The sequence below is a fragment of the Capra hircus genome, chromosome 4, assembly GCF_001704415.2.
Source record: "Capra hircus breed San Clemente chromosome 4, ASM170441v1, whole genome shotgun sequence".
NCBI classification, from domain to species: Eukaryota; Metazoa; Chordata; class Mammalia; order Artiodactyla; family Bovidae; genus Capra; species Capra hircus.
The window spans coordinates 112,094,043-112,118,183 of record NC_030811.1 but is presented as its reverse complement, the minus strand read 5'-3'; the positions used below and the strand labels follow the sequence as shown (position 1 = coordinate 112,118,183).

Below are 24,141 nucleotides of genomic sequence, written 5' to 3'. Positions count from 1 at the left end.
ACCGTGCAGAGTAATTTCACACTCTTGAAAAAAATCCTCTGTCCTCCCCTCACTCATCCCTTCCCCCTTCTAGCCCCTGGCAACCAGGGATCTTTTTATCGTCTCTAGTGTTTTGCCTTTTCCTGAAGGTCTTATAGCTGGAAGTGTGCGTGTTTTTTAACTGCTGCTGCTGCTGCTGAGTCGCTTCAGTCGTGTCCGACTCTGTGCGACCCCATAGACGGCAGCCCACCACCAGGCTCCCCCGTCCCTGGGATTCTCCGGGCAAGAACACTGGAGTGGGTTGCCATTTCCTTCTCCAGTGCATGAAAGTGAAAAGTGAAAGTGAAGTCGATCAGTCGTGTCCAACTCTTTACGACCCCGTGGACTGCAGCCCACCAGGCTCCTCCATCCATGGGATTTTCCAGGCAAGAGCACTGGAGTGGGGGGCCATTGCTAGTTAAAGGAGCTTTGATCTGCTGGTGCTGCTGCCAGCATTGTGCATTGCTGAGGTCAAACTTCAAGTCTCTTCCAGTGGAGACGTACAGAGATGTCATGGTGTCGTGGCTGAGCCTTGACTCCACATCCAGACTGCCTGGGTTCAGATCCCAGCTCTGCCACTTGTGAGCTATGTGACACGGACAAGGTGCCCAGTGTCTCGGTACCTCGGTTTCTCTATGTGTCAAATGGAGATCTTATCCCCTAGCCCACAGTGTTGTTATGCGGACTAAATCAAGTTGCAGACCAATAGGACACAGGACATGTGTGCCAAATATCCAGTAGGAGGCTTGGATCACCCAGCTCTTTGGTAACAAGTGATAAACCAGGCGCTGAATCCTGGTTCAGCCTCTGCCACTAGTTTGTATCATGGCCTCAGGCAACTCAACCTTTCTAACCTCAGTTTAGTCACTGGTAGAAAGAAGTGATCCGACCACAGTATGTCCCCTACATATGAACGCATTCTATTCCGAGAGCATGTTCTTAAGTCCAGTTTGTTCATAAAGTCCAACAAAGTTAGCCTAGGTACCAAGCTAACGCAATTGGATATAGAGTACTGTACTGTTACAGGTTTATAAGACTTTTCACATAAATAATATGTAAAAAGGAAAACATAATGAAAACATTTTTACTCTTAGACTATAGTACCTTGAAAAGTACAGTAGTGCAGTGTACAACAGCTGACATACAGGGGCTGGTGTCGAGTGAACAGGCAGGAAGACCGACTGGAGGAAGAGGAGGAGGGGGAGACGGTGGAGCTGAAGGACTGTGAGCAGGAGGAGCCGGGGGCAAGCTGCAGTTTCACTCACACCTGACATCCCTTGCTGCAGCCAGACACACGTTCATATGTGTGAAAGTTTGCACCTTGAAGGTTCATATGTAGGGGACCTGCGGTACCTGATGGCTCACATTTCCCCTCGAAGGTGCCGTCTTCCTGGTCTCTTTCTCCCTGTGGAGAGTTTGCATGCAGGCATGGGTTGGGGCTGCATGGAGACCGAGACACAAAGTCTTTCTTCTCCTTTCTTTTCTGGGAGCTGTAAGGATTCCGTCTCATTGGTGACTAGTACACTTTGTGATAAATGCCTAACAGATTAAACTTTATTTCTCTAAAGAAAAGCATTTTATGGCAAGAGACGTGTCCTTTAACTTTTAGGTTGAGAAAGGTGTGGTTGGTGTGAAGACCTCAGTTGGGAATATGCACACACACAAACCCGTGTTTGTATGTTTATCTGTAAATGCCATAGGAAGTAAGAATGTTTAATGAATAGAGTAGATGTCTGCTTCTAGAAGTTGCTCAGAGATTGGGTTTTCTTTTATTTAGTTAATTAATTTATTTCAGCTGTGCTGGGTTTTCTCTAGCTGTGGTGTGCAGTTTTCTCCTTGTGGGGGCTTCTCTTGTTGTGTTGTGGAGCACAGGCTTTAGTAATTGCAGAGCATGAGCTCAGTACTTGTGGTTCCTGGGCTGTAGAGCACAGTCTCAAGTGTCGTGGCACATGGGCTTAGTTGCTCTGCAGCATGTGGGATCTTCCCGGACTGGGGATCGAACCCCTGTCTCCTGCATTGGCAGGTGGATTATTTACCACTGAGTCACCAGGGAGGCCCAGAGATTGCTCTCTGAAAACACACACCGTTGGTAAGGAAAGGATGATTTGCTGCAGCCGGCTCACAGCAGGATGCTTCAGTCCCCTGTTTCCAGGACTGAAGACGGCTACTCGGCCTTTGCAGGAAACCCCTCTGGGTTTTGCAGCAAGGCAGTATGATTCTGTTCTGAGTTAACAGGTCACATCAGAGCCTCTCGCCAGTAACGCTGGGGCTGTGTCAAATCACAGCCAGCATGTATTTGGGGGATAGCAAGTGTTTTAAAGCTGTGAGTTGCAGTTGTGCAGACACACAAATTATTTCTAAAATGCCTTTTTGGATTACTGTGCTTTTTTGGAGTTGAGACATCCTGTATTTTGGAACAAGTGTAGCCCTCTCTGGGATAGACTCTCATCTGCCTGCATGAATGCCTGTTCAGTCGCTCAGGTGCATCCGACTCTTGGTGACCCTGTGGACTGTGGCCCACCAGGCCCCTCTGTCCATGGGATTCTCCAGGCAAGAACGCTGGAGTGGGCTGCCGAGCCCTCTTCTAGGGAATCTTTCCCAGGGATCAAACCCAGGTCTCCTGAGTCTCTTATATTGGCAGGCAGATTCTTTACCACTGAGCCGCTTGGGAAGCCCCAAACTCTCATCTGTTATGCATGGATTCTTATTTCTGGTCTGAGGACTATAAATGTTTTAGATCCAGCTTTCCTATATGTTAGCCAGAATATCCGCTGAAACGTGGACCACTGGCTTGGTTTTCCTAATAACTCTAAGAAAGTCAGTTTTGTATACAGATCCTTTTGAATACCTGTAAATAGAATTTTCTCCTATGGATGGCCCCTTGATACTGGGTTCCATGATTCATCGTAGGCTGTGGATGACCTTGTAGGTTTCGTGCAGTGCTTTTCCACAGGGCCTAGCAAACAGTATGTACATGAGAAATATTTGTAGAGTGAGTGAGAGAATGAGGACTACTCCTGTCTTCTGAAGGATTCATGGCTATACTCTGCCACATAAGCAATTAGAGTCATAATTGGAAACATCAGAGAGTGATTCGTGACTTGGTTTACTATTCATCCTTACAGAGGACTGGACCCTTTTTGCTCCATTGAAGCTATCTTGAGACAGGCATCAGGTTCAATACCTGCGCCCCACGATAGCTCGGCCACAGCCTCTTGGCTTAAATCATTACCACTTTCCGACAGGCTCAGGAGGCAAGAGTAAATGCATTTGTTAAAATGCAAAATAACCCTAATGAATGGAAATTTTGAATAGATGAATATATTATAAAGTACATCTAACATTTCCTGTGGCATTTTGGACATACTCATTTTTATATTGACTTACAGTTATTCCAGGATATTATTTAAAAATTCAATGCTTTTAAATCCAAAAAAAGAAAGAAAAGTGTGCTTAAAAATCCTGGGTTAGCCTTCCAAGTCCCTTGAACGTTATTGGAGTTTTTAGTTGGTTGTTTTTTTGACTACTTACTTATAAGTTTTCCCATTATTGAAGTTAAAAACATAGCAGTGTCTTATGAGATCCAAAAAATACACTGGTGAGAAGGAGATATGGAAAATAAAAATTAAAATTAGCTTCCTAGAGTATACAGTACATACATATAAGCAAATGGGAAAATTCCAATTTAGGTTTTGTTTTCACACTGCCTCAAGCCATTCAGGTTTAGTTCTTTTTCTTCCCCTTGCCCTTTGCTGTTTTATTTTTAATAAAATTAATTTTTTAAATTAGAGCATACTTGCTTTACGATGTTGTGTTCGTTTCTGCTGTACAGCAACATGAGTAGACCGTATGTTTATGTAAATACCTTCCCTCTTGAGATTCCTTCCACCACCCCCCATTTCACCCCTCGAGGTCATCACAGAGCACCAAGCTGAGCTCACTGGGCTGTATGGCAGTTTCCCCTAGCTATCTGTTTTGCACCTGGGAGCATATATGTCAGTGCGACTCTGAATTCATCCCACCCTCTCCTTCCTACCCCATGTCCACAAGTCCAGTCTTTATGTCTGCATCTCAGATTTAGCTCTTTTAAGCCGGGAAACTTCAGAATGTATAGCATTGTTCACCAGTATTTTCCCATGAAATTGCAGCGAATCACTGCCGATAAGCATGGCAGTGTGAGCAAAACCTTTCCATCCTCTGTCCCCCACCCCCACCACGTCGCAGAAAAGTGATTTCTTCTCTCTGAGCTCTCCTCCCTGGCTCCCTGCTGTGTGCGACCATCCTCTGCCGTGTCCCTGCAAGAAGAAGAGAAGGTGAAAATCAGCCTGCAGGTTTAAATTAATTGCACTTCTCAGTTACACTGTGAGGTAGCCAGTGCTTTAAATCACCGCATTCTAAACTTCTAGTTTAAACATAATTGGAAAGAGAAAGCTGACATTAAATGGTGACAGAATAAACCTAACTGAAGGAGAACAGTGTGAAGCACTCCTAATCAAATACTGGAATAATCTGTGAAAATCGTTCGTAAGCAGTTGACCGTTTTATTAAATACACCTCTGATTTGGGGCACTAATTTAAGCCCCTTTTTGTTTTCAAAACTTACCTAGTGAATTAGGTTGCTTTCGTGCTAATGGAACCTTATTTTTACCCATGATGCAATTGTTTTCAAACTAGAATTTAAAACATCTAATTCTAAACGTTATCAGAAACTGTTGGAAATAGCTCTGTTTGAAATGGTGTGGTTTGTCAGTTAAGATCTGAAAGATGTTGGATGCAAGAGATCAGGTCTTATGTGTTACTGGAACTAGCTTCAGAGATTTGAGCTTATCCTGTCTTCATTTGGAAAAGAAAACAGATGCGGTTAGTGGCGCTGCCTCTGGGCTCCCAGGGGACTGTGTCCATATCCACACTGAAGCACTTTCACCCTGTGTTGGTAATTGTGTATTTACTTTGCTGGGCCACCGAATTATAAGCAGAATGTCCTCATTTCTGTGTGCCCATAGTCCATGGAGTGCCTGGCGTACGAGCCGGTGGCAGGTGACATTCGCTAGAAGAATTTAGAGTTTGACATCCCTTATATGTGGAATCTAAAAAGAAATGAGACAGATGAACTTACACAACACAAAGAGACTCACAGACTTAGAGAATGAACTTACAGCTGCTGGTGGGAGAGATGAGGGGAAGCAACAGGGAGTTAGGGATGGATATACACACACTGCTATAAAATGGATAACCAGCAAGGCCCTACTGAAGAGCACAGGGGACTCTGCTCAGTGTTACATGGCATCCCGGATGGGAGAGGTGTTTGGGGGAGAATGGATACATGTGTATGTATGGCTGAGGCCCTTTGCTGTTCACCTGAATCTGTCACAACGTTGTTCATCAGCTGTACCCCAATACAAAATAAAAAGTTAAAAAAAAAAAGAGTTCATGTGAGTAGTGACGGAAAGTAAATGAAGGAAGACTTTTTCCTTTGTTATTTTTTTCACTTTCATGTGGCACGTTTCTCTATCAATTTTAGCTCTTTTATGCACAGCTAAAACTGACATATTGTATTTTGGAAAAAAATTTTTCTATTAGCATATCCTGTCAAACTCTAAATAGAGGCAATCCTTAGAGCTCATATTTGTGTGCAGTCATTAATTGCTAAGAATTATAATTTACTAGTAAATGCAAGATTGTATTAATGTTATCTGGAATGGAATTCTTCCTTCCCGAAATCATAACAAATTATTAAAATTGCTTGTGGGGAGTACAAAGTTAAGGAGATCAAATTTGTATTACAAGGACATTTGAGGTAATTAATTTTTAAAATATATTTTGCTTTTAAAATACCAGGCTATATTTATTATATATAATAACAATTTCTCTAAACCTCCGTAAAAAGCTGTTCTTGCCATTTCTCCTTTCTTTGTCAGTTAATTTTTGAACCGAGAATATGGCTTTACATTTCTGTTCTGCAGCAGCTGACTGAATTATGTTGGGTCTTATGTAATGCAATCTAGTAGAGAGTAAATGCAAATGTTAGACATTCTTTTGAACCAAATAAATACATAATTGTTGGTGAGCGCTTTTGCCTGTAGCTTTAAAACAGTGAATGTTTGTAATCGGGGCTACTCCTCAGCTAGTGCACACCACTGAAGCATACTGGCTAGTTTCTGTACTGATTGGTCCAAGCCTTGCAGAGTATTAAATATTTTGACAATTACCTCTGCTTAAAAGATGACTGAAACCCATGCAAATGTCAAGTTTCTGAGCCCTCGTGGGAGTATTAATGCATTCTCAGAGTAATATTACCTGATGCGAAGAGCTGAATCATTTGAAAAGACCCTGATGCTGGGAAAGATTGAGGGCAGGAGGAGCAGGGGACGACAGAGGATGGAGTGGCTGGATGGCATCACCGACTCCATGGACACGGTTTTGGGTGGACTCCAGGAGTTGGTGATGGACAGGGAGGCCTGGCGCACTGCGGTTCATGGGGTCACAAAGAGTCGGACACGACTGAGCGACTGAACTGAACTGATGAAATTCCAAATCTTTGAAACGTGGAAATTGGAGAGCGATATTCACTTTCACTTTTCACTTTCATGCATTGGAGAAGGACATGGCACCCCACTCCAGTGTTCTTGCCTGGAGAATCCCAGGGACGGGAGAGCCTGGTGGGCTGCCGTCTATGGGGTCTCACAGAGTTGGACACGACTGAAGCGACTCAGCAGCAGCAGCAGCAGCAAGTGCTCTACAAGTCACCCCAACCCCTACCTTTCTGTCACACCCCATGTCCAGTTCATCAGCAAATCTTACTTGCTCTACCTTGAAAGTGTTTTCAGCTTGTCTTCTCTCTCTGCGTTCACTCTGTTGCCATAGCCCATGTCCCGTCCTGTCTCTCCTGGACTGTTATGAAAACCTTTATCGATCTCCCAGCTTCTGTCTTTGCCTCCAATGCTAGTGTATTCTCTAAACAGAGGCCAGAGTGAACCTTTAAAAAAATATTCTAAATCATACCTAAAGGCTGCAGAATCTGCGTGAGCCGGCCCTCCACCCGTCTTTCTGGGCTGCCTGCTCCAGGCACTCTGTCTTCCAGGCTCACTTCAGACTTTCACATCCCCTGCTGGAATGTGAGTGGCTTGTAGACAAGAAGGTCTTCTCTTTGGTTCTCTCCCATATCTTCCATTCCAAGAAGTATATTGGCACCCAGTAGTTGCTCAATGAATAGTAGTTGAATGAATGAATCATTGCACAGATTTCTAGTCATTTCTTTTGAATAAATTCTGTATTTAGAGACAGGAAGCTGAGTATGTTCTTAAATTTCTTTTTGTTCTTTTTATCTAATGGTGTTGTTACATGTGAAACATACCAAAGCAAAAGCAATATAAATCATTTGGGTTCTCTTTAAAAACTTACAATTCTAAGCAGATAACATCAACAAAAGGTACCAGCTAATATAAAGCAGAATTAAGTCTATTAAGTATTAAATTATGAAAAAAATGATATTGTAAAGCAAAATAAAGTAAAAATAAATTTTTTTTAAAAAAAAGAAAAATGAGATCAATATGAAAAAGAAATCACTTAATTCTACTGTATGCACAAATCCTTTCTAAATGGAAAGATTTTTAAAAATAAACATTTTTCTGAACCTTTATCAAAGTACACTTATTCCTATATTTTATATTAAAAGCTACGTTTGGTGGAGGCTTAGTTACTAAGTTGTTATCAACTCTTGCGACTCCATGGACTACAGCCCTCCAGGCTCCTCTGTCCATGGGATTACCTAGGCAAGAAACTGGAGCGGGTTGCCATTTCCTTCTCCAGGGGATCTTCTCGATACAGAGATTGAACTCTGGTCTCCAGCATTGCAGGCAGTTTACTGCGTTGAAGCCAGATTCTTTACCAGTTGTGCCACCAGGGAAGTCCTTAAAAGCTAAGTTTAAGAGACACTAGCGTGTCTCACATGCTAGCAAAGTAATGCTCAAAATTCTCCAAGCCAGGCTTCAGCAATATATGAACCGTGAACTTCCAGATGTTCAAGGTGGTTTTAGAAAAGGCAGAGGAACCAGAAATCAAATTGCCAACATCTGCTGGATCATCAAAAAAGCAAGAGAGTTCCAAAAAAACATCTATTTCTGCTTTATTGACTATGCCAAAGCCTTTGACTGTGTGGATTGCAATAAACTGTGGAAAATTCTGAAAGAGATGGGAATACCAGACCACCTGACCTGCCTCTTGTGAAACCTGTATGCAGGTCAGGAAGCAACAGTTAGAACTGGACATGGAACAACAGACTGGTTCCAAATAGGAAAACGAGTATGTCAAGGCTGTATATTGTATATTGTCACCCTGCTTATTTAACTTATATGCAGACTACATCATTAGAAATGGCAGGCTGGATGAAGCACAAGCTGGAATCAAGATTGCCGGGAGAAATATCAATAACCTCAGATATGCAGATGACACCACCCTTATGGCAGAAAGTGAAGAAGAACTAAAGAACCTCTTGATAAAAGTGAAAGAGGAAAGTGAAAAAGTTGACTCAAAGCTCAACATTCAGAAAACGAAGATCATGACATCCGGTCCCATCACTTCATGGGAAATAGGTGGGGAAACGGGAAACAGTGTCAGACTTTATTTTGGGGGGCTCCAAAATCACTGCACAGCCATGAAATTAAAAGACACTTACTCCTTGGAAGGAAAGTTATGACCAACCTAGATAGCTATTCAAAAGCAGAGACATTACTTTGTCAACAAAGGTCCGTCAAGTCAAGGCTATGGTTTCTCCATATGGATTCGTATGGAAATGAGAATTGGACTATAAAGAAAGCTGAGTGCTGGAGAATTGATGCTTTTGAACTGTGGTGTTGGAGAAGACTCTTGAGAGTCCCTTGGACTGCAAGGAGATCCAACCAGTCCATCCTAAACAAGATCAGTCCTGGGTATTCATTGGGAGGACTGATGTTGAAGCTGAAACTCTAATACTTTGGCCACCTAATGCGAAGAGCTGACTCATAGAAAAGACCCTGGTGCTGGGAAAGATTGAGGGCAGGAGGAGAAGGGGATGACAGAGGATGAGATGGCTGGATGGCATCACTGACTCGATGGATGTGAATCTGAGTGAACTTCTGGAGTTGGTGATGGACAGGGAGGCCTAGCGTGCTGTGATTCATGGGGTCGCAAAGAGTCGGACACGACTGAGCAACTGAACTGAACTGAGCATGTGTAAGATAAATAAATAACAAGGATTTATTGTACAGCACAGAGAGATATAGCCATTATTTTATAATAACTTTAAATGGTGTGTAATCTATAAATATATTGAATCCCTATGTTTTACACCTGAAACTGCTATAGTATGGTAAATCACTGTTCTTCAATGAAAAAACAGTTGTTTGATAAACATTCTTGTGCATATATTTTTGTTCACTTGACTTTTAGGTTCAATTCACTTTTTAGGTGAATTCCTATAGGTAAAATTGCATAATCAAAAAACTTTTTAAATAAATGGAAAGATACAATATATTTTTATATACAAAACTTATATATCAGCCTTTTCAGATAAATACGTATTTCAGTGAAACTCCAACCAGGTTTCCAGTGGGATCTTTGTTTATTGTGTTGATTGACTGTTTTATTTGAAATTCACCTTCCTTCACCACCCAACACAAAGTGTCCCTTGCACTCTACATCATATCTCCATGTTTTATTTAGTAGAACACCGTCTTTTCCCTCAACGTTATTGCGTTATAACTGATAGCACTGTGTAAGTCTAAGATATACAACACAGTTATTTTATATGTGACTATATTGCAAAATGCTGCCATAAGTTTGGTTAACACAGCCATTACTTCACATAGTTTCAGTTTTTTATTTTGTAGTGAGAGCTTTAAAAATCTACTCTCTTGGCAATTTTCAAGTAAATATGCAATGCAGTATTGTTAACTACAGTCACCACGCTTTACATGACAGCCCCAGAACCTATTCATCTTATAACTGGAAGTTTATACCCTTTGGCTACTTTCATCTCTTTCCCCATCTCCAGCCCTACGCCTCAGCCACATCTGTTGTCTGCTCTCTGCTTCCATGAGTTTAAGTATTTTTTTAGATTCCTCATAGAAGACAGACTTTGTCTGACTTATTTTGCTTAGCATACTGCCCTCAATTTCCATCCATGTTATTGCACATGGCGACATTTCCTTCTTTTTTATGACTGAATATGTGCGAGTTGGACAATAAAGAAGGCTGAGCACTGCAGAATTAATGCCTGGTGCTGAAGAAGACTCTTGAGAGTCCCTTGGACAGCAAGGAGATCAAACCAGTCAATCCTGAAGGAAATCAAACCTGAACATTCATTGGAGGGACTGATGCTGAAGGTGAAGCTCCAATTTGGGCACCTGGTGCAAAGAGCTGGCTCACTGAAAAAGATCAGAATCCTGGGAAAGACTGAGGGCAGGAGAAGAGGAGGGTGACCAGAATGAGATAAGCATCACCAGCCCAATGGACATGAGTTTGAGCAAGCTCGGGGAGATAGTGGCGGGACAGGGAGGCCTGGCGTGCTGCTGTGCACGGGCTCACAAAGAGTCGGACACAACTTAGCGACTGAACAACGTTCTGGCACATACATATGCTATATTTGCTTTTCCATCCATCCACCAAGGGACACGCATGGTGGCTCCATACCTTGGCTGTTACAAATAATGCTGCAGCAAAAATAAGAGTGTGGGAATCTCTTTCATTTCCTTCAGATATTAACACATACCCAGAAGTGGAATGACTGGATAATATCATGGTTCTATTTTTAATTTTTTTGAAAAACCTTTCTACTCTTTTCCATAGTGGCTGTACCAATTTAAAGTCCCACCAGCAGTGCCCAGGTGTGTCCTTTTTCTCTACATTTCTGCACCTTCTAACAGGTGTGAAGTGAAATCTCACTGTGGTTTTGGTTTTCATTTCCCTGATGTTTAGTGAGCTCAAGCACTTTTTCATGTATTTGGCCATGTGAATATCTTCCTTGGAAAAATGTCTTTTCAGGCTCTTTGCCCATTCCTTAATTGGATTATTTGTTCTTTTATATGAGTCCCTTCTATGTTTTAGATTTTAGCCATTTCTCAGACGGGCTTCCCAGGTGGCTCAGTGGTAAAGAATCCGCCTGCCAGTGTAGGAGACACAGGACACAGGAGTTCGATCCCTGGGTTGGGAAGATCTCTGGAGGAGGAAGTGGCAACCCACTTCAGTATTCTTTCCTGGAAAATTCCATGGAAAGAGGAGCCTCCCAGGCTACAGTCCAGGGGGTCACAAAGAGTCTGACACAACTGAAGCGACTGAGCTTCAGCACCACTATCTTTCAGATATGTGGTTTGTAAATATATTCTCCCATCTTGTAGCTTTCTCTTTCATTTTGTTGATTGTTTCCTTTGCCATGCAGAACCCTTCAGGTTGATGTAGTTCCACTTGTTTATTTTCGTTTTTATTCCCTGTGTTGGGTATTGTAACTATAAATCATTATAAAGACTAAGGTCAGTGAGCTTTTTCCTGGTTTTCTTCTATGGTTTCAGGTTTGTGTTTAAGTCCTTAATCTTTTTCCAGATGTTTTGAGTGATATAAAATAGAGGTCCAGTTTCATTTTTTTTTCATTTGAGTATCATTTTTTCCCCAGTACCACTTATTAAAGAGACTATCTTTTCTCCACTGAGTATGCTGGCTCCCTTGTCAAGCATTGACCATATTTATGCATGATTTTACTCCTGAGCTATCAGTTCTGTTCCACTGGTGTTCCATGTGTCTGTTTTTATGCCCGTACCATGCTGTTCCTATTACTGTAGCTTTGTGCTATAGTTTGACATTAGGAGGTATGATAACTCCAACTTTGTTCTTCTTTCTCCATATTGCGGTTCTGTTTTTGTGGTTCTGTGTGAACTTTGTCATTTTTTTCCCTATTTCTGTAAAAAGCACCATTGGAATCTTGATAGGGATTATGTTAACTCTAGAGATGGATTTGGGTAGTATGAACATTTTACCAATGTATTAGTTCTTCCGATATGAGTATGGAATATCTTTCCACGTATTTGTGTCCTCAGTTTCTTTCATCAATCTCTTATAGCTTTCAGTGTACAGATTTTTACTTACTTGGTTAAATTTAATCCTAGATGTTTTGTAGGTTTTGATGCTGTTGTACATAAGATTGTCTGTCTCTTTATCAGATTAGTAATTGTTAGTATATAGAAATGTAACTGATTTTTGTTTATTGAATTTGTCTCCTGCAACTTCCCTGATTGTGCTGATTAGTTCTGACAGGTTTTTGATGGAGTCTTTAAGATCGTCTATGAAAAAAAAAACATGTCATCTGCAAACATCAACAATTTTACTTCTTCTTTTCCGATTCAGATGTGTGTGTGTTTTTTTAGGGGGGGTTGCGGTTGGTTGGCTTCAGTTTTTTTGTTGTTGTTGATAGTTTTGGTTCTTGCTGATTGCTCTGGCCAGGGCTTCCCATACTGTGTTGAATTGGAATAGTGAGAGTCAGTACCTTAGAGCTGTACCTTTCACCATTGAGTATGATGCTGGCCGTGGGCTTGTCATATATAGACTTTACTGTGTTGAGGTATGTTCCACCCATACCTAATATATTGAGAGTTTATATAATGAATGGGTGTTGAATTTTGTCAGATGCTTTTTCTGCATCTATTGAGATGATCAGGTGATTTCTATCTTTCATTCTGTTAATATGATGTAGCACATTTATACATCTGCATCTGTTGAACTGTTCTTGCATCCCAGGGATGCATAATATGGAACATTATTTTTTTGTTGCTGGTGGGAAATGAAAAGTAATCTGTCATCATCTACTAAAGTTTGAAATATGCATACCACTTTCCAAGCAGTTCTATATTGGGAATCTGGGTAACAAAAAAAGAAAGCACCAGTATGCAAAAATAGATGTGCAAGGATTATTTATTGAAACATTGTTTTTAAGACAACAGTTCAGTTCAGTTCAGTCACTCAGTCGTTCAGTCGTGTCTGACTCTTTGCAACCCCATGAATCGCTGCACACCAGGCCTCCCTGTCCATCACCAACTCCCGGAGTTCACTCAGACTCATGTCCATCGAGTCAGTGATGCCATCCAGCCATCTCATCCTCTGTCGTCCCCTTCTCCTCCTGCCCTCAATCCCTCCCAGCATCAGAGTCTTTTCCAGTGAGTCAACTCTTCGCATGAGGTGGCCAAAGCACTGGAGTTTCAGCTTTAGCATCATTCCTTCCAAAGAAATTGCAGGGTTGATCTTCAGGATGGACTGGTTGGATCTCCTTGCAGTCCAAGGGACTCTCAAGAGTCTTCTCCAACACCACAGTTCAAAACCATCAATTCTTCAGCACTCAGCTTTCTTCACAGTCCAACTCTCACATCCATACATGATCACTGGAAAAACCATAGCCTTGACTAGACAGACCTTTGTTGGCAAAGTAAAGTCTCTGCTTTTGAATATGCTACCTAGGTTGGTCATAACTTTTCTTCCAAGGAGTAAGCGTCTTTTAATTTCATGGCTGCAGTCACCATCTGCAGTGGTTTTGGAGCCCAAAAACATAAAGTCTGACACTGTTTCCACTGTTTCCCATCTATTTCCCATGACGTGATGGGACCAGATGCCATGATCTTCGTTTTCTGAATGTTGAACTTTAAGCCAACTTTTTCACTCTCCTCTTTCACTTTCATCAAGAGGCTTTTTAGTTCCTCTTCACTTTCTGCCATAAGGGTGGTGTCATCTGCATATCTGAGGTTATTGATATTTCTCCTGGCAATCTTGATTCCAGCTTGTGCTTCTTCCAGCCCAGCATTTCTTATGATGTACTCAGCACAGAAGTTAAATAAGCAGGGTGACAATATACAGCCTTGACGTACTCCTTTTCCTATTTGGAACCAGTCTGTTGTTCTATGTCCAGTTCTAGCCGTTGCTTCCTGACCTGCATATAGGTTTCTCAAGAGTCAGGTCAGGTGGTCTGGTATTCCCATCCCTTGTTGTTAAGACAACAAGGGACTGGAAACTACCTAAATTTTCGTCAGTAGGAGAATGGTCACATAGTTTCTGTAATTCTGTCCTCTGAAATATTACATAGGTTTGAAACAGTTGTTATATATTTTTCATTTGAAGGACTATACAGTGTATATTATTAGATACTAAAAAATGTCAGAGAGTGTTTTGTACAATCCATTTAAAAATTAAAATAGTATATGCTGCTGCTGCTGCTGTGTCACTTCAGTCGTGTCCGACTCTGTGTGACCCCATAGACAGCAGCCCACTAGGCTCCTCTGTCCCTGGGATTCTCCAGGCAAGAATACTGGAGTGGGCTGCCATTTCCTTCTCCAAAAATAGTATATATATTTGTATATTTGGATAGATTTTTATTTATAAACATAAACATGTGGAGAGAGACATACCAAGCCATTAACCATTGCTATATCATTAGAAGTGAAAAACGAGGAGCAGGAGAAAATATTATTAATATATATTTTATGCCATCTTATTGTTTAGCTTTGTGAAACATGTATGCTTTCATTTTAAAAAATTTAATAAAGATTGTTCAATGGTAAATGTAAATATACACGATAGGACGTTGGCTTGGCTTTGCATGTGTGTAAATACTATATGATATAAGCAAGGAGATCCAGCACTACTGTGTTTGGTCAGGGATACAGGGCTGATTTTGTTGATATATGGCGGAAACCAACTCAATATTGTAAAGCCATTATCCTCCAATTTAAAGTAAATAAATAAAATTTTAAAACTGAGACTAGATGACCTCCTATCCTAGAAAATAAACAAACATTCCAAACCCTGCGCTACAGCAAGAATAAGGGGAGTCTTTGAAGTAGAAGGAAAGGACCCCAGACAAAAATGTGGGAACGCAGGGAGAAATGAAGAACCCAGGAATGAACTAACATGGATGGACTTGCAAGGCATTATGCTACGTGAAATAAGACAGAGAAAGACAAGTGCTGTATCGCTTATATGTGGGACCTAAAAAATACAACAAACGAGTGAAAATAACCAGAAAGAAGCACACAGATGGATACAGAGAACAGACTGGTGTTTGCCAGTGGGGTAGGGGGTGGAGGAGCAATGGAGAGGTGCGGAATTGGAGGCACAAACTGCTGCATATAAGATAGGCTCGAGAATATATCATACAAACGGGGAATAGAGCCAATATTTTATAATAACTGTAAATGGAAAGTAACCTTTAAAAACTGTATAAAAATTTCTAATTATAAACATTTTAAAATGTTAAAAACAAAAGAGAGATGTCTTCATTGAGAAAACAGCAGGTTTCACTGGACTGATGTGGCAGTATTCTTCTATAGATCTATCTACAGTTTGCAGGTTCGGAACTTGCATTTCTGTTTTCAACCCAGTTAAAACTTATTCTAAGAAAGAATTACTAGGAAGCCAGGTGATAAAGAGTACACTGTTTCATTGCTTAAAGTGTTAAGCTGTTCTTGTTTTACTCGTTATAACTATTTAATCTGAGGTGAAGACCTAGTTTGTCTAGCATAACTATGGCTAAATCCAACAGTAACTTTTTTAAAAGTTTTTTTTTTAATATACTGTCAATATGGACATTTGAAATAAAGACTGTTTATCATTTTTCTTTTTTATTTCAGAACGCTTTACCCTGTACAGCTCTAAAAACCTTAGACAAGCATGGAATAAGTAAGTTTTTAATACAGATTATGCTTTCTCTTTATCTCTCTTAACTTTTAAAACCCTTTCTCCTGACATTCTTTCGTTTGATCACCCAGTTATCTATTCATCCTTTCATTTAGCCATCAGGCAGTTACTTGGTCCTATTTGCCAGCCCCCGTGTCTCACCTGAGCCAACCCTCTTCTGTGAGCTTGGATTCCCAGAGTGAGGTTGTATTTATTGCTTTAGAGTTGTTAATTCTGCAGTTCACTGTGGTCTCTCTTCTTCTAACTAGATTCCAAGAAATGTTTTAGCATCCTTGGATGCTAAAATAATGTTTCTTAAGTACAATATATCCACTGACTTTCTGATCTGATTAATGTTGGTGACAACCTTTGAGCTAGATGAAACTGATCTTTCAAATGTTCTCAGTTTACCTAATTTTTTTTTCCCCTGAGCCCTAATGGGAAGCTAAGTACATGTATCACTTGGAGTATATGTACGCTGTTGATTTAATTTCTATTCTGTCATCACACCTTGTTGAAACTGTTTTATTGATTGGTTTCAAAATTTGATGACATCTGATGATGTGAGTGTCCCAAGTGATTCAGGGTTTTTGGGGGCTTTTTTTTGCAAGCCAGACTGCTAGTAAATCTTTGAAAGTTAGTAAGCAGAGTAATTAAGTCACTCCCATTTGATTGTGAGCACCACATCTCAAGCATTATGTTGGGGGAAAAGGTAACTGGTTCTGCTTTGATTAAGTTAACTATTATTTGTCATAACAAAATTTTGTCTACAGGGAATTTAGTGTTATTGTCTCCCTTTTTACTGTTTTGACATGTTTAATTTTATATGTCATCAATTATGGAAAAAATAGAAACTTTTTATAATAAAAATGCCTTTAATCAATGATGTCAGTAGATAACATCAGACAGCTTATTATAAGGAACTCATGAAATGAATACATTGAATTCTTCAGTGGATTCTTTGAAAGATTTGGCAGTTTATTTTGGTTAAATTCATACTTAGAATAATACACCAGTATAATTATTTTATCTAACACAGAACTTCGCATTTCCCATTTGAAGGGTCAGTTCTTAATATCTAAACAGAATCCCCCCTGGGAAGCACGCCCTCAGCTGGGTGGGAACATTCTGTGTGTGTTCCTCACCCTTTTAACCTCCTCCACCCTAACTTCACTGATCAGAGGTCTAACATATTTTAATCAAGTGCTTTCATATACCAGGTACTATCTTCAATATACAGTTGCTGTTTTAATGAAATCATCAAACACGTTTCTCATAATTGCTCAATAGTTTTGACCAACTTGGTATCCACTCTATGAAACAATTCTTGATAAAGCAATTGAATCTCTTAACTCCATCTCTGAAGTAACAGAAAAACTGGCGAATCTAATACTGAGCAGCGTTTGTGGAGAACAGCCTTCAGTTTAGCTAACCCTCCATTTCCTTCCTTCAGAGGGACAGAGCTGAAATGACTTACGAATCGCCTGGGAAAATAAATGGCCATTTTTATCCACTCAGAGTAGCTGAGAAAGGACAGGGCAGGAAGACCTCAAGATTTTCTTGGATGCCTTTGTTCTGTCATCCTCGGTGTTACAAAGTGGCTGTAACAACTCAGCAGCATTTCTTCAAATGGCAGCGTCCAAAACCAAAGCAGGAAGCAAAGTAGACAGCAGTAAAGGAACTTTCTCCCCATCCTGCTCCCATCAGGGAGGAATATCCTGGAGATGCCCAGAGATATTTGCCCCTTTGTCTCTCTGATGGGGTGGACCGCATACCCTCCCTTGGCTGGGCACTGGTAAAAAGGGAGGGGTGGACCTCTTTGTCCCCTGACCCTACATCTTGTTGCCTGTAAGGCAGGGTTTTGTTAGTGGGGAAGAAACAGGAGTGGCAGTTAGGTACAGGCAGTCCATGATAGCTGCCACCATGATTGGAAAATGCTGTCTATTGTAGTAAACTAAAGTACATCTAGGTCGACTTTTTTTTAATGCTCAATTACCTTTTCTTCTTCTAAATGAGCCAGTTTTAATATTTTAGTGCATATTCATTCAGACTCCAAAATGGTATATGTTACATGTGAGGATATAAACAGGCTGTTTTATCACGTGCTTCATCTCAAAAATAAATACAGTTCTTCTATGTCAAAAGAAAAGAAAGACAGGGAAGGGGAGGGGGAGGGCAGTTGATGATGCTGCGTGATGTTAGGTCCACTGTCCCCCTGTGGATGGCACCCCAACAGCATTTACACCTGACCCACTCCAGTCTCTCATCTTTGCAGCTTGTATTCAGCACCTACCATCTGCATGCCCAGATGGATGGCCTCTTTTTGTTCAACCATTCATAGTGACTAGTGGGACGCCTCTCAGAGAAGATACTTTTGTCCGTTTACATCACTCTGTCTCAGGGAAAACTAGGTTGTCTCGTGTCTTTCCAAAAGAAAAAAGCAATGGAAGTAGTAATCAAGCTTTGCATTGCTTTGCTTCATTCTGACCACCTAAGACCTGATGCTTTCCTTTCTCTGAGAGGTACTGTTCATGTCACAGTTCTTGTTTAGTCACTAAGATGTGTCTGACTTTGCAACCCCATGGACTACAGCAAGCTAGGCTCCTCTGTCCACTGTCTCCCAGTTTGCCCAAATTTACGTCCATTGAGTCGGTGATGCTATCTAATTATTTCATCCTTTGCCACACCCTTCTCCTTTAGCCTTCAGTCTTTCCTGTATATGGATTTTTTCCCAATGAGTCAGCTCTTTGAGTCAGGTGGCCAAAGTATTGGAGCTTCAGCTTCAGCATCAGGTCACAATAAAAGTGATAAACATCACTAACAAAATTAGGCTGGCTAACACTCCGGTATTGCTGCTGTAGAAATTTTGAAAACTGGACATTGTGCTCAATCTCGAATTTTTTCTTAAAAGGTGCTAGATTTAGTAAATATGATTTTTCTTTTGAAGGCAAATAAGAATTCTTCAGAATATGATTTTTCACAAATTAAGGACGCCGTTTCTCTTTAACATGTCACTTGAGAAATATTTTTTATTTGCATTTTCTGTGAACATAGGATTTATATTTTTTCTACTAAGAACAAGTTCTAAAAAACTAAAGGAAAGATGTATTTTTATGTAAAGTCTTTTAAATCATATGATAGAATTGCAGTTAATATCATTCTTTATTTATACAGTCATATATGTCTTTTTAAAAAACCTAGAATTAATTCATAGTCATTTAATAGAGTCCCACCCTTAGATTACTTTAAAAGCATTTTAGGGAAAATACTAAAATTGAGCTTTTGAAGTAATGTTTTAAAATTATAAACATGATATGTTTAGAACCATGCTATTTTCAAATCCCCACAAGTCCGTTGTTGTTGCTGTTGCCTTAAGGGTTTATTTCACAAAACACCAATTAATAAATTCATCACTAAAAATATTATAAAAATATGATTTCCTGGTATCCGTCATGTACTGAGCCCTTAAAGTGATCCTGGAGCTTCCAACCAATTTGAACCCAATGCGATGTACAGAGAAGTAAGAATTCTGAGATATGAATTATATTATTGATCCTTCCTCCAAATGGACTTGTGACCTTGTAACCATCATTGACATTTCAACATCTCTGAATTAAGAAGGGAGTCTGGATTCGGAAGAATGGCATTTAAGGACAATTAGGCAAATGCTGGCTTTCTCCTTGCTGCTAACTCATTTGCTCGTCAACAGCACAATTACGAAACCAAAGCAATTGCTAAATTCTCTTGTACAGCAGTAATAGGTTCAAAATAAAGTGAACTAATTTGCAAGGACTGGTTTGAATTCAATTTAGACAGGTTAATATAAGATGAGCAGGTTAATAGACAAGTGTAAGTCACTGTTCAGAATTAAGAAACACTGTCTTTAAGAACATGTATTAACACAGCTGTTGAAGCTAGTGGGTATGTTAACCTGCCTAAGAGAGTAAGAATTTCTTGACAAATGAAGCCTTACATCTCTTTGAACAGCTGTAACAAGTGACCCAGTTTATTTTGGGACCAAGTCTGCCCTAGGTAACTCCCATGCAATTCCCTGCTGACTTCATTTATACCAGTGACCATGGGCATAGTTTTAGCCTTTGAAAGATTTTTTTAGTATTCTGGTGAAACAATGCAGTGATCAGAGAAAAATATCAAAAAGATTCAGCAGATATCTAAACTGAAAAGGATAATATAAAGAAGAAGTCTTAATTATAGGATTGAGAATAATAAATACATATTAATATAGAAAAGAAGGTCCTTTTATTCCTTCCTACTGGAATTTTATTACCCATGTGGTTTCTCTCTTGCTTGAAGGGGATTTTGGACTAAAGGGAGACAAATCTTAATTTTATAAATACATGTTCTGTTTTCCAGTGGCCTTCAAAACATTCCATTTTATTTCCTTGGAGTTATAAAGACTCCCCCTATTTTTCTTCCAGATCTCTCTATTTATAGTTGTCTGACATTGGCATGCATGTGCAATCAACCAAGAATTCCACCCACTTAAAAGATCTTTTATTATTTTGGCTGGAGAAGAAGCCTTAGTATATATTATCCAGCAGAGTTAAGGGTAGGATTCCAGGAATGCATTTGCTTGTTTTGGAACTTTTTAGCAGCTGAACAATTTTGGAGGTTTGAAAGTAGCAAAAAGAGAACTAAGGATAAACCACCAAGTCAGATTTGGAAAACAAATTTCATGGCTGATAAAGCAAAGCATGTCCACAGACACCGAACAGGTGTTAGCCAGCCTTTTTCTACTCCCTCCACCCCCATGCTTTAGTTCTGCTTATAAGCCTTCTAGTTAGTAAGTCCAACTAGATTTCCCTAAGAATTAAAAAAAAAAAAAAGACGACACTTTAAGATGTGTAATAAATTCAGAGACATTACCCTTACGGAAATGCAAAAATAGAGACAATAACATTTACCTGCATGTATTGTCGGATACCAGTAGAGTCGCAAACCCTCATTTAGGAGCTTGAGAAGTGTTTTCTTGCTTGGCATTCTTGAACTTTCTTTGAACGTTTTATCTAATTTGATGATTAACTTCCAAAACATATTTTAAAGGTGCCAATGGCTTGCTAGAAAGTTGTTCTCCATGTTCATAAAGCACAATGTATTTAAAATAATATTTAGAGGAGTAACATAAATCTCACTCTGTGCATTTATATTGGTGGTTCTCTATTGTATATTTCCTATCATATGTTAATGCATCCCATTAAGATATAAGTAGGTGACTTCTCAAGAAAGAAAAGCCCTGTCTTCTACTCTGCCTTATTGTTCAAAGTCGACCTAAAAATTTCTAAAGTAACAATGTATTCCAAAGGAAGTCCAAGCTTTCCATTTCTCTACAGTTGCTTGGAAAGTTTAGAGGAAGGAAAGAACAGTTTTTGACACTAGGAGGAGCAGTTGAGTTGAGCCAGATCTTTGAATCATCTTTTTCCAGTTTCACTTTTTTTTTTTTTTTTCTCTTCTCATTGTTGATCATTTTTCTTGTAATTCTGTTTACTTCAGAGTAACAGTTTTAATGTATTTAGTGCCTGGAGATTTCTTCTCAGCATAGTTTCAAAGAAATTGTTCTTCCCATCATCCATCACCTTTTTAGGGATAGGTTTGTTAAGGTGACCAGCGCTAAGGCAGACGGTAGAGCAGGCATTTTGGAATTTCTTTCTCTTCACTCAGAGGATGAAACTGAGCTGCAGCTGTCGACTGCCCAGCTCTGGGGATTGGAGTCCAGCATAGGAGGCTACGAGGCATGGAGTTCCTCGCCACTCCCTTAAAAATGTGATTTTTAACACTTGGACAGTCAAATCCAAGCAGGTCTCTTGTCCTGACCTTGGACACCCACACATGGTATTGTTCGGAAGCCCCTGGTCTCACCTGCCTGCTTACAAAAAAATCACAGTTCAGAGCAGTTTCTGGGGTGACTTATTTTCAGAAGAATGAATCATTAGTTCAGTTCCTGAAAGCATTATGGAGGTATGATGTTTATCTGATCTATTAACCCCCTTGCCACTGAAGAGAAAACAATTCTTCTAGAAAACCAAGGAGTAGATTCTTGAAGGGGAAGAAAGGAGGAGGTCCTCAAGTAGGAGATGCCTTCCAGGCTCTGGTGGGAGTCGAAGACAGCATAAAAGTCTGTCCAAAGACGCACGTTGGAGGCAGGTACCAGGGGGATGAAGAGAAGGCTGTCTGAGCAAAAGCTGGCAAATCTGTCAAAGGCCTAGCTCTGATCACTGATAGTAGCTGCAGCATAAAGTGATAACATGGTAAAAAGCCTGACATACACTCACTAATCCATAGTCCTGATGCTGCTGCTGCTAAGTCACTGCAGTCGTGTCCAACTCTGTGCGACCCCATGGACTGCAGCCCACCAGGCTCCGCCACCCCTGGGATTTTCCAGGCAAGAGTGCTGGAGTGGGTTGCCATTGCCTTCTCCGAGTCCTGACTGTGATGGGTAATAAACCATCGGACAGCCCTTTGCAATGTAGAACTGGCTCTTACATATGTTGTCCCATCTTCATATGCTTATAACAGTGTTGGAAGGTAGGGCAGATATTATCATCTTCACTTTATAGCTTGAAATAAAAGGCATGATGAGGACAGTCGATCCATGCTATTGAGAGTTACAACTTAGATGGTATGCCCCAGAGTGAATCTTAGGAAATACTGTCATTTTGAAATCCCTGATATTCAAACAGGGTTATCAATGCCTGATTTTTGTTGTTGTTGCTCTCACTGTGACTCTGAGTCAGGAGATCTCTTCTGGGGCCTGGTGTCATTCATTCCAAGTCTAGGTTTTCAGCAGTGGGAGAGCAGGGATGGAGTACAGACCTGACTTCCTCTCTCCTAGGGAATAGTGTTTGTAGCAGGCTGACCACCCACACCATCAACAAAGGTGTCTCCTGAGACTGCTGGGTAATGTGCCATTGGCATGAAGGCGGGTTGGTGGCAAGCCAAGGGCTGGAGATGAAGGGCCTGCCAGCCACCCACGCAGACCCTGCTGGGGGAATTTGTTGCCCATTCCACACAACCCCCACTGCCCCAAGAAATTATCTTCTGTCATTTCGTGTCATCGCCAGATTTCTTGTCCGTGTCTTTGTGTAGCAAAGAATTTGCTGACATTAGTAACCCCTGGTGACAGCCAAGGGCAGGCCCCATGTGCTGTTTGCTACCTTTTAGAACAGGTTTTTCGTTTCCCTTCTGATAGGCAGAAACCATCCATCTTCCCTCTTACTAATTGGCAGTACTTGCCAGGCTTGGGAGTTGGCAATAGCAGTTGTTTTTCATCCTTTCAGACTATGTGTTGGACTGTTCATTCAAAAATACACACTTCTGGTGCAGCTAAAACTTTTCTTTCTCCCATCAGCTTATTAAGGGATAAAACCCAACCACACTTCTGAAACAGCAAAGAGTTTCCAAGAGCAGCTGGGCTGCTCGTTTCCCTGAAAGGATGATAGAATTAGGCTTTCTTGAACAGTTCCCCAGAACAGATCCTTGAAGTGTGAACTGAGGAGGTTCTCTGCTTCTCCACAGTATAAAATGGTATATTTGTATTCTGTGGCTGATGTAGCAAATTACCACAAATTTATTGATGTAAGATACCACAAATGTATTGTCTTCTCTTGGGCAGGAGCCTGGATGGGCTCAGCTGGTTCCTTTGATCTGGGTCTGACAAGGCCAAAAACAAGGTATGGGTAGCTGGTCCCTCCTCAAAGGGAGGGACCCTCAAGGCTCTTGGGGAGAATCTGCTTCCAGCCTTATTCAGATAGTTTGCAGAATTTAGTTCCTTATGGTTGTTGGACTGAGGTCCCATTTGCTTTCTGGTTGTCAGTTGGGGACCTCCCCCAGCTCCTGAAGGCCATGTATATTCCTTGTCACCATGCCACCTCCTTCTTTAAACCAGCATCCGTGCAACAAGTCTCCTCATACTTCAGATCTCTCTCTCTCTCTCTCTCTCTCTCTCTCGCCCTTTTGTCTCATCTATTCTGCCTCCAGGAAGAAAAAGGTCCTTTCTTCTAAATTATATAATCCAGCTTAACCTTTCTATTTTAAGACCTTAATTGCACCCTCAGGATGGGTCCTTTTTGCTGGAAAAGTAACACATCCACAGGCTTCAGGGATGGATGGGTGAGAGGACATCATTGGGCCATTCTGCTTTTCATGAGTTGTACTGGGGTTTCCTATTCAGTGATGAGTTGTACTGGGGTTTCCTATTCAGTGATGAGTTGCGGGGTGAGGCAGAGCGGAGAGGGCAAACCCAGCCATCATCCGGTCAGACACTGCCTGTTTTGCCCAATCTCTGGCTAATCAGGTGACAAGCATAGGCCCCTGACCCTAAAGGTTCCATATTGCCTGGCTCACATTAGCTCCGCTCAAAGTCATGTATAAGGAAAAAGCCTGTTTCCATCCTAGCAAAGAGAATAAGAGAGATTATTCTCA

General features: G+C 40.8%; 1 protein-coding gene across 3 annotated transcripts in view; it reads left to right on the top strand.

Annotated features, from left to right (window-relative positions):
* CDK14 (cyclin dependent kinase 14) overlaps positions 1–24,141 on the top strand; it is a 673,238-nt gene that overhangs the window by 508,464 nt on the left and 140,633 nt on the right. For all 3 annotated transcript variants that reach the window (XM_013963116.2, XM_018047444.1, XM_018047443.1), the window contains one exon: positions 15,657–15,705. In XM_013963116.2, coding sequence (XP_013818570.2) covers positions 15,657–15,705 — 49 coding nt within the window. The remainder of the gene's footprint in view (positions 1–15,656; positions 15,706–24,141) is intronic.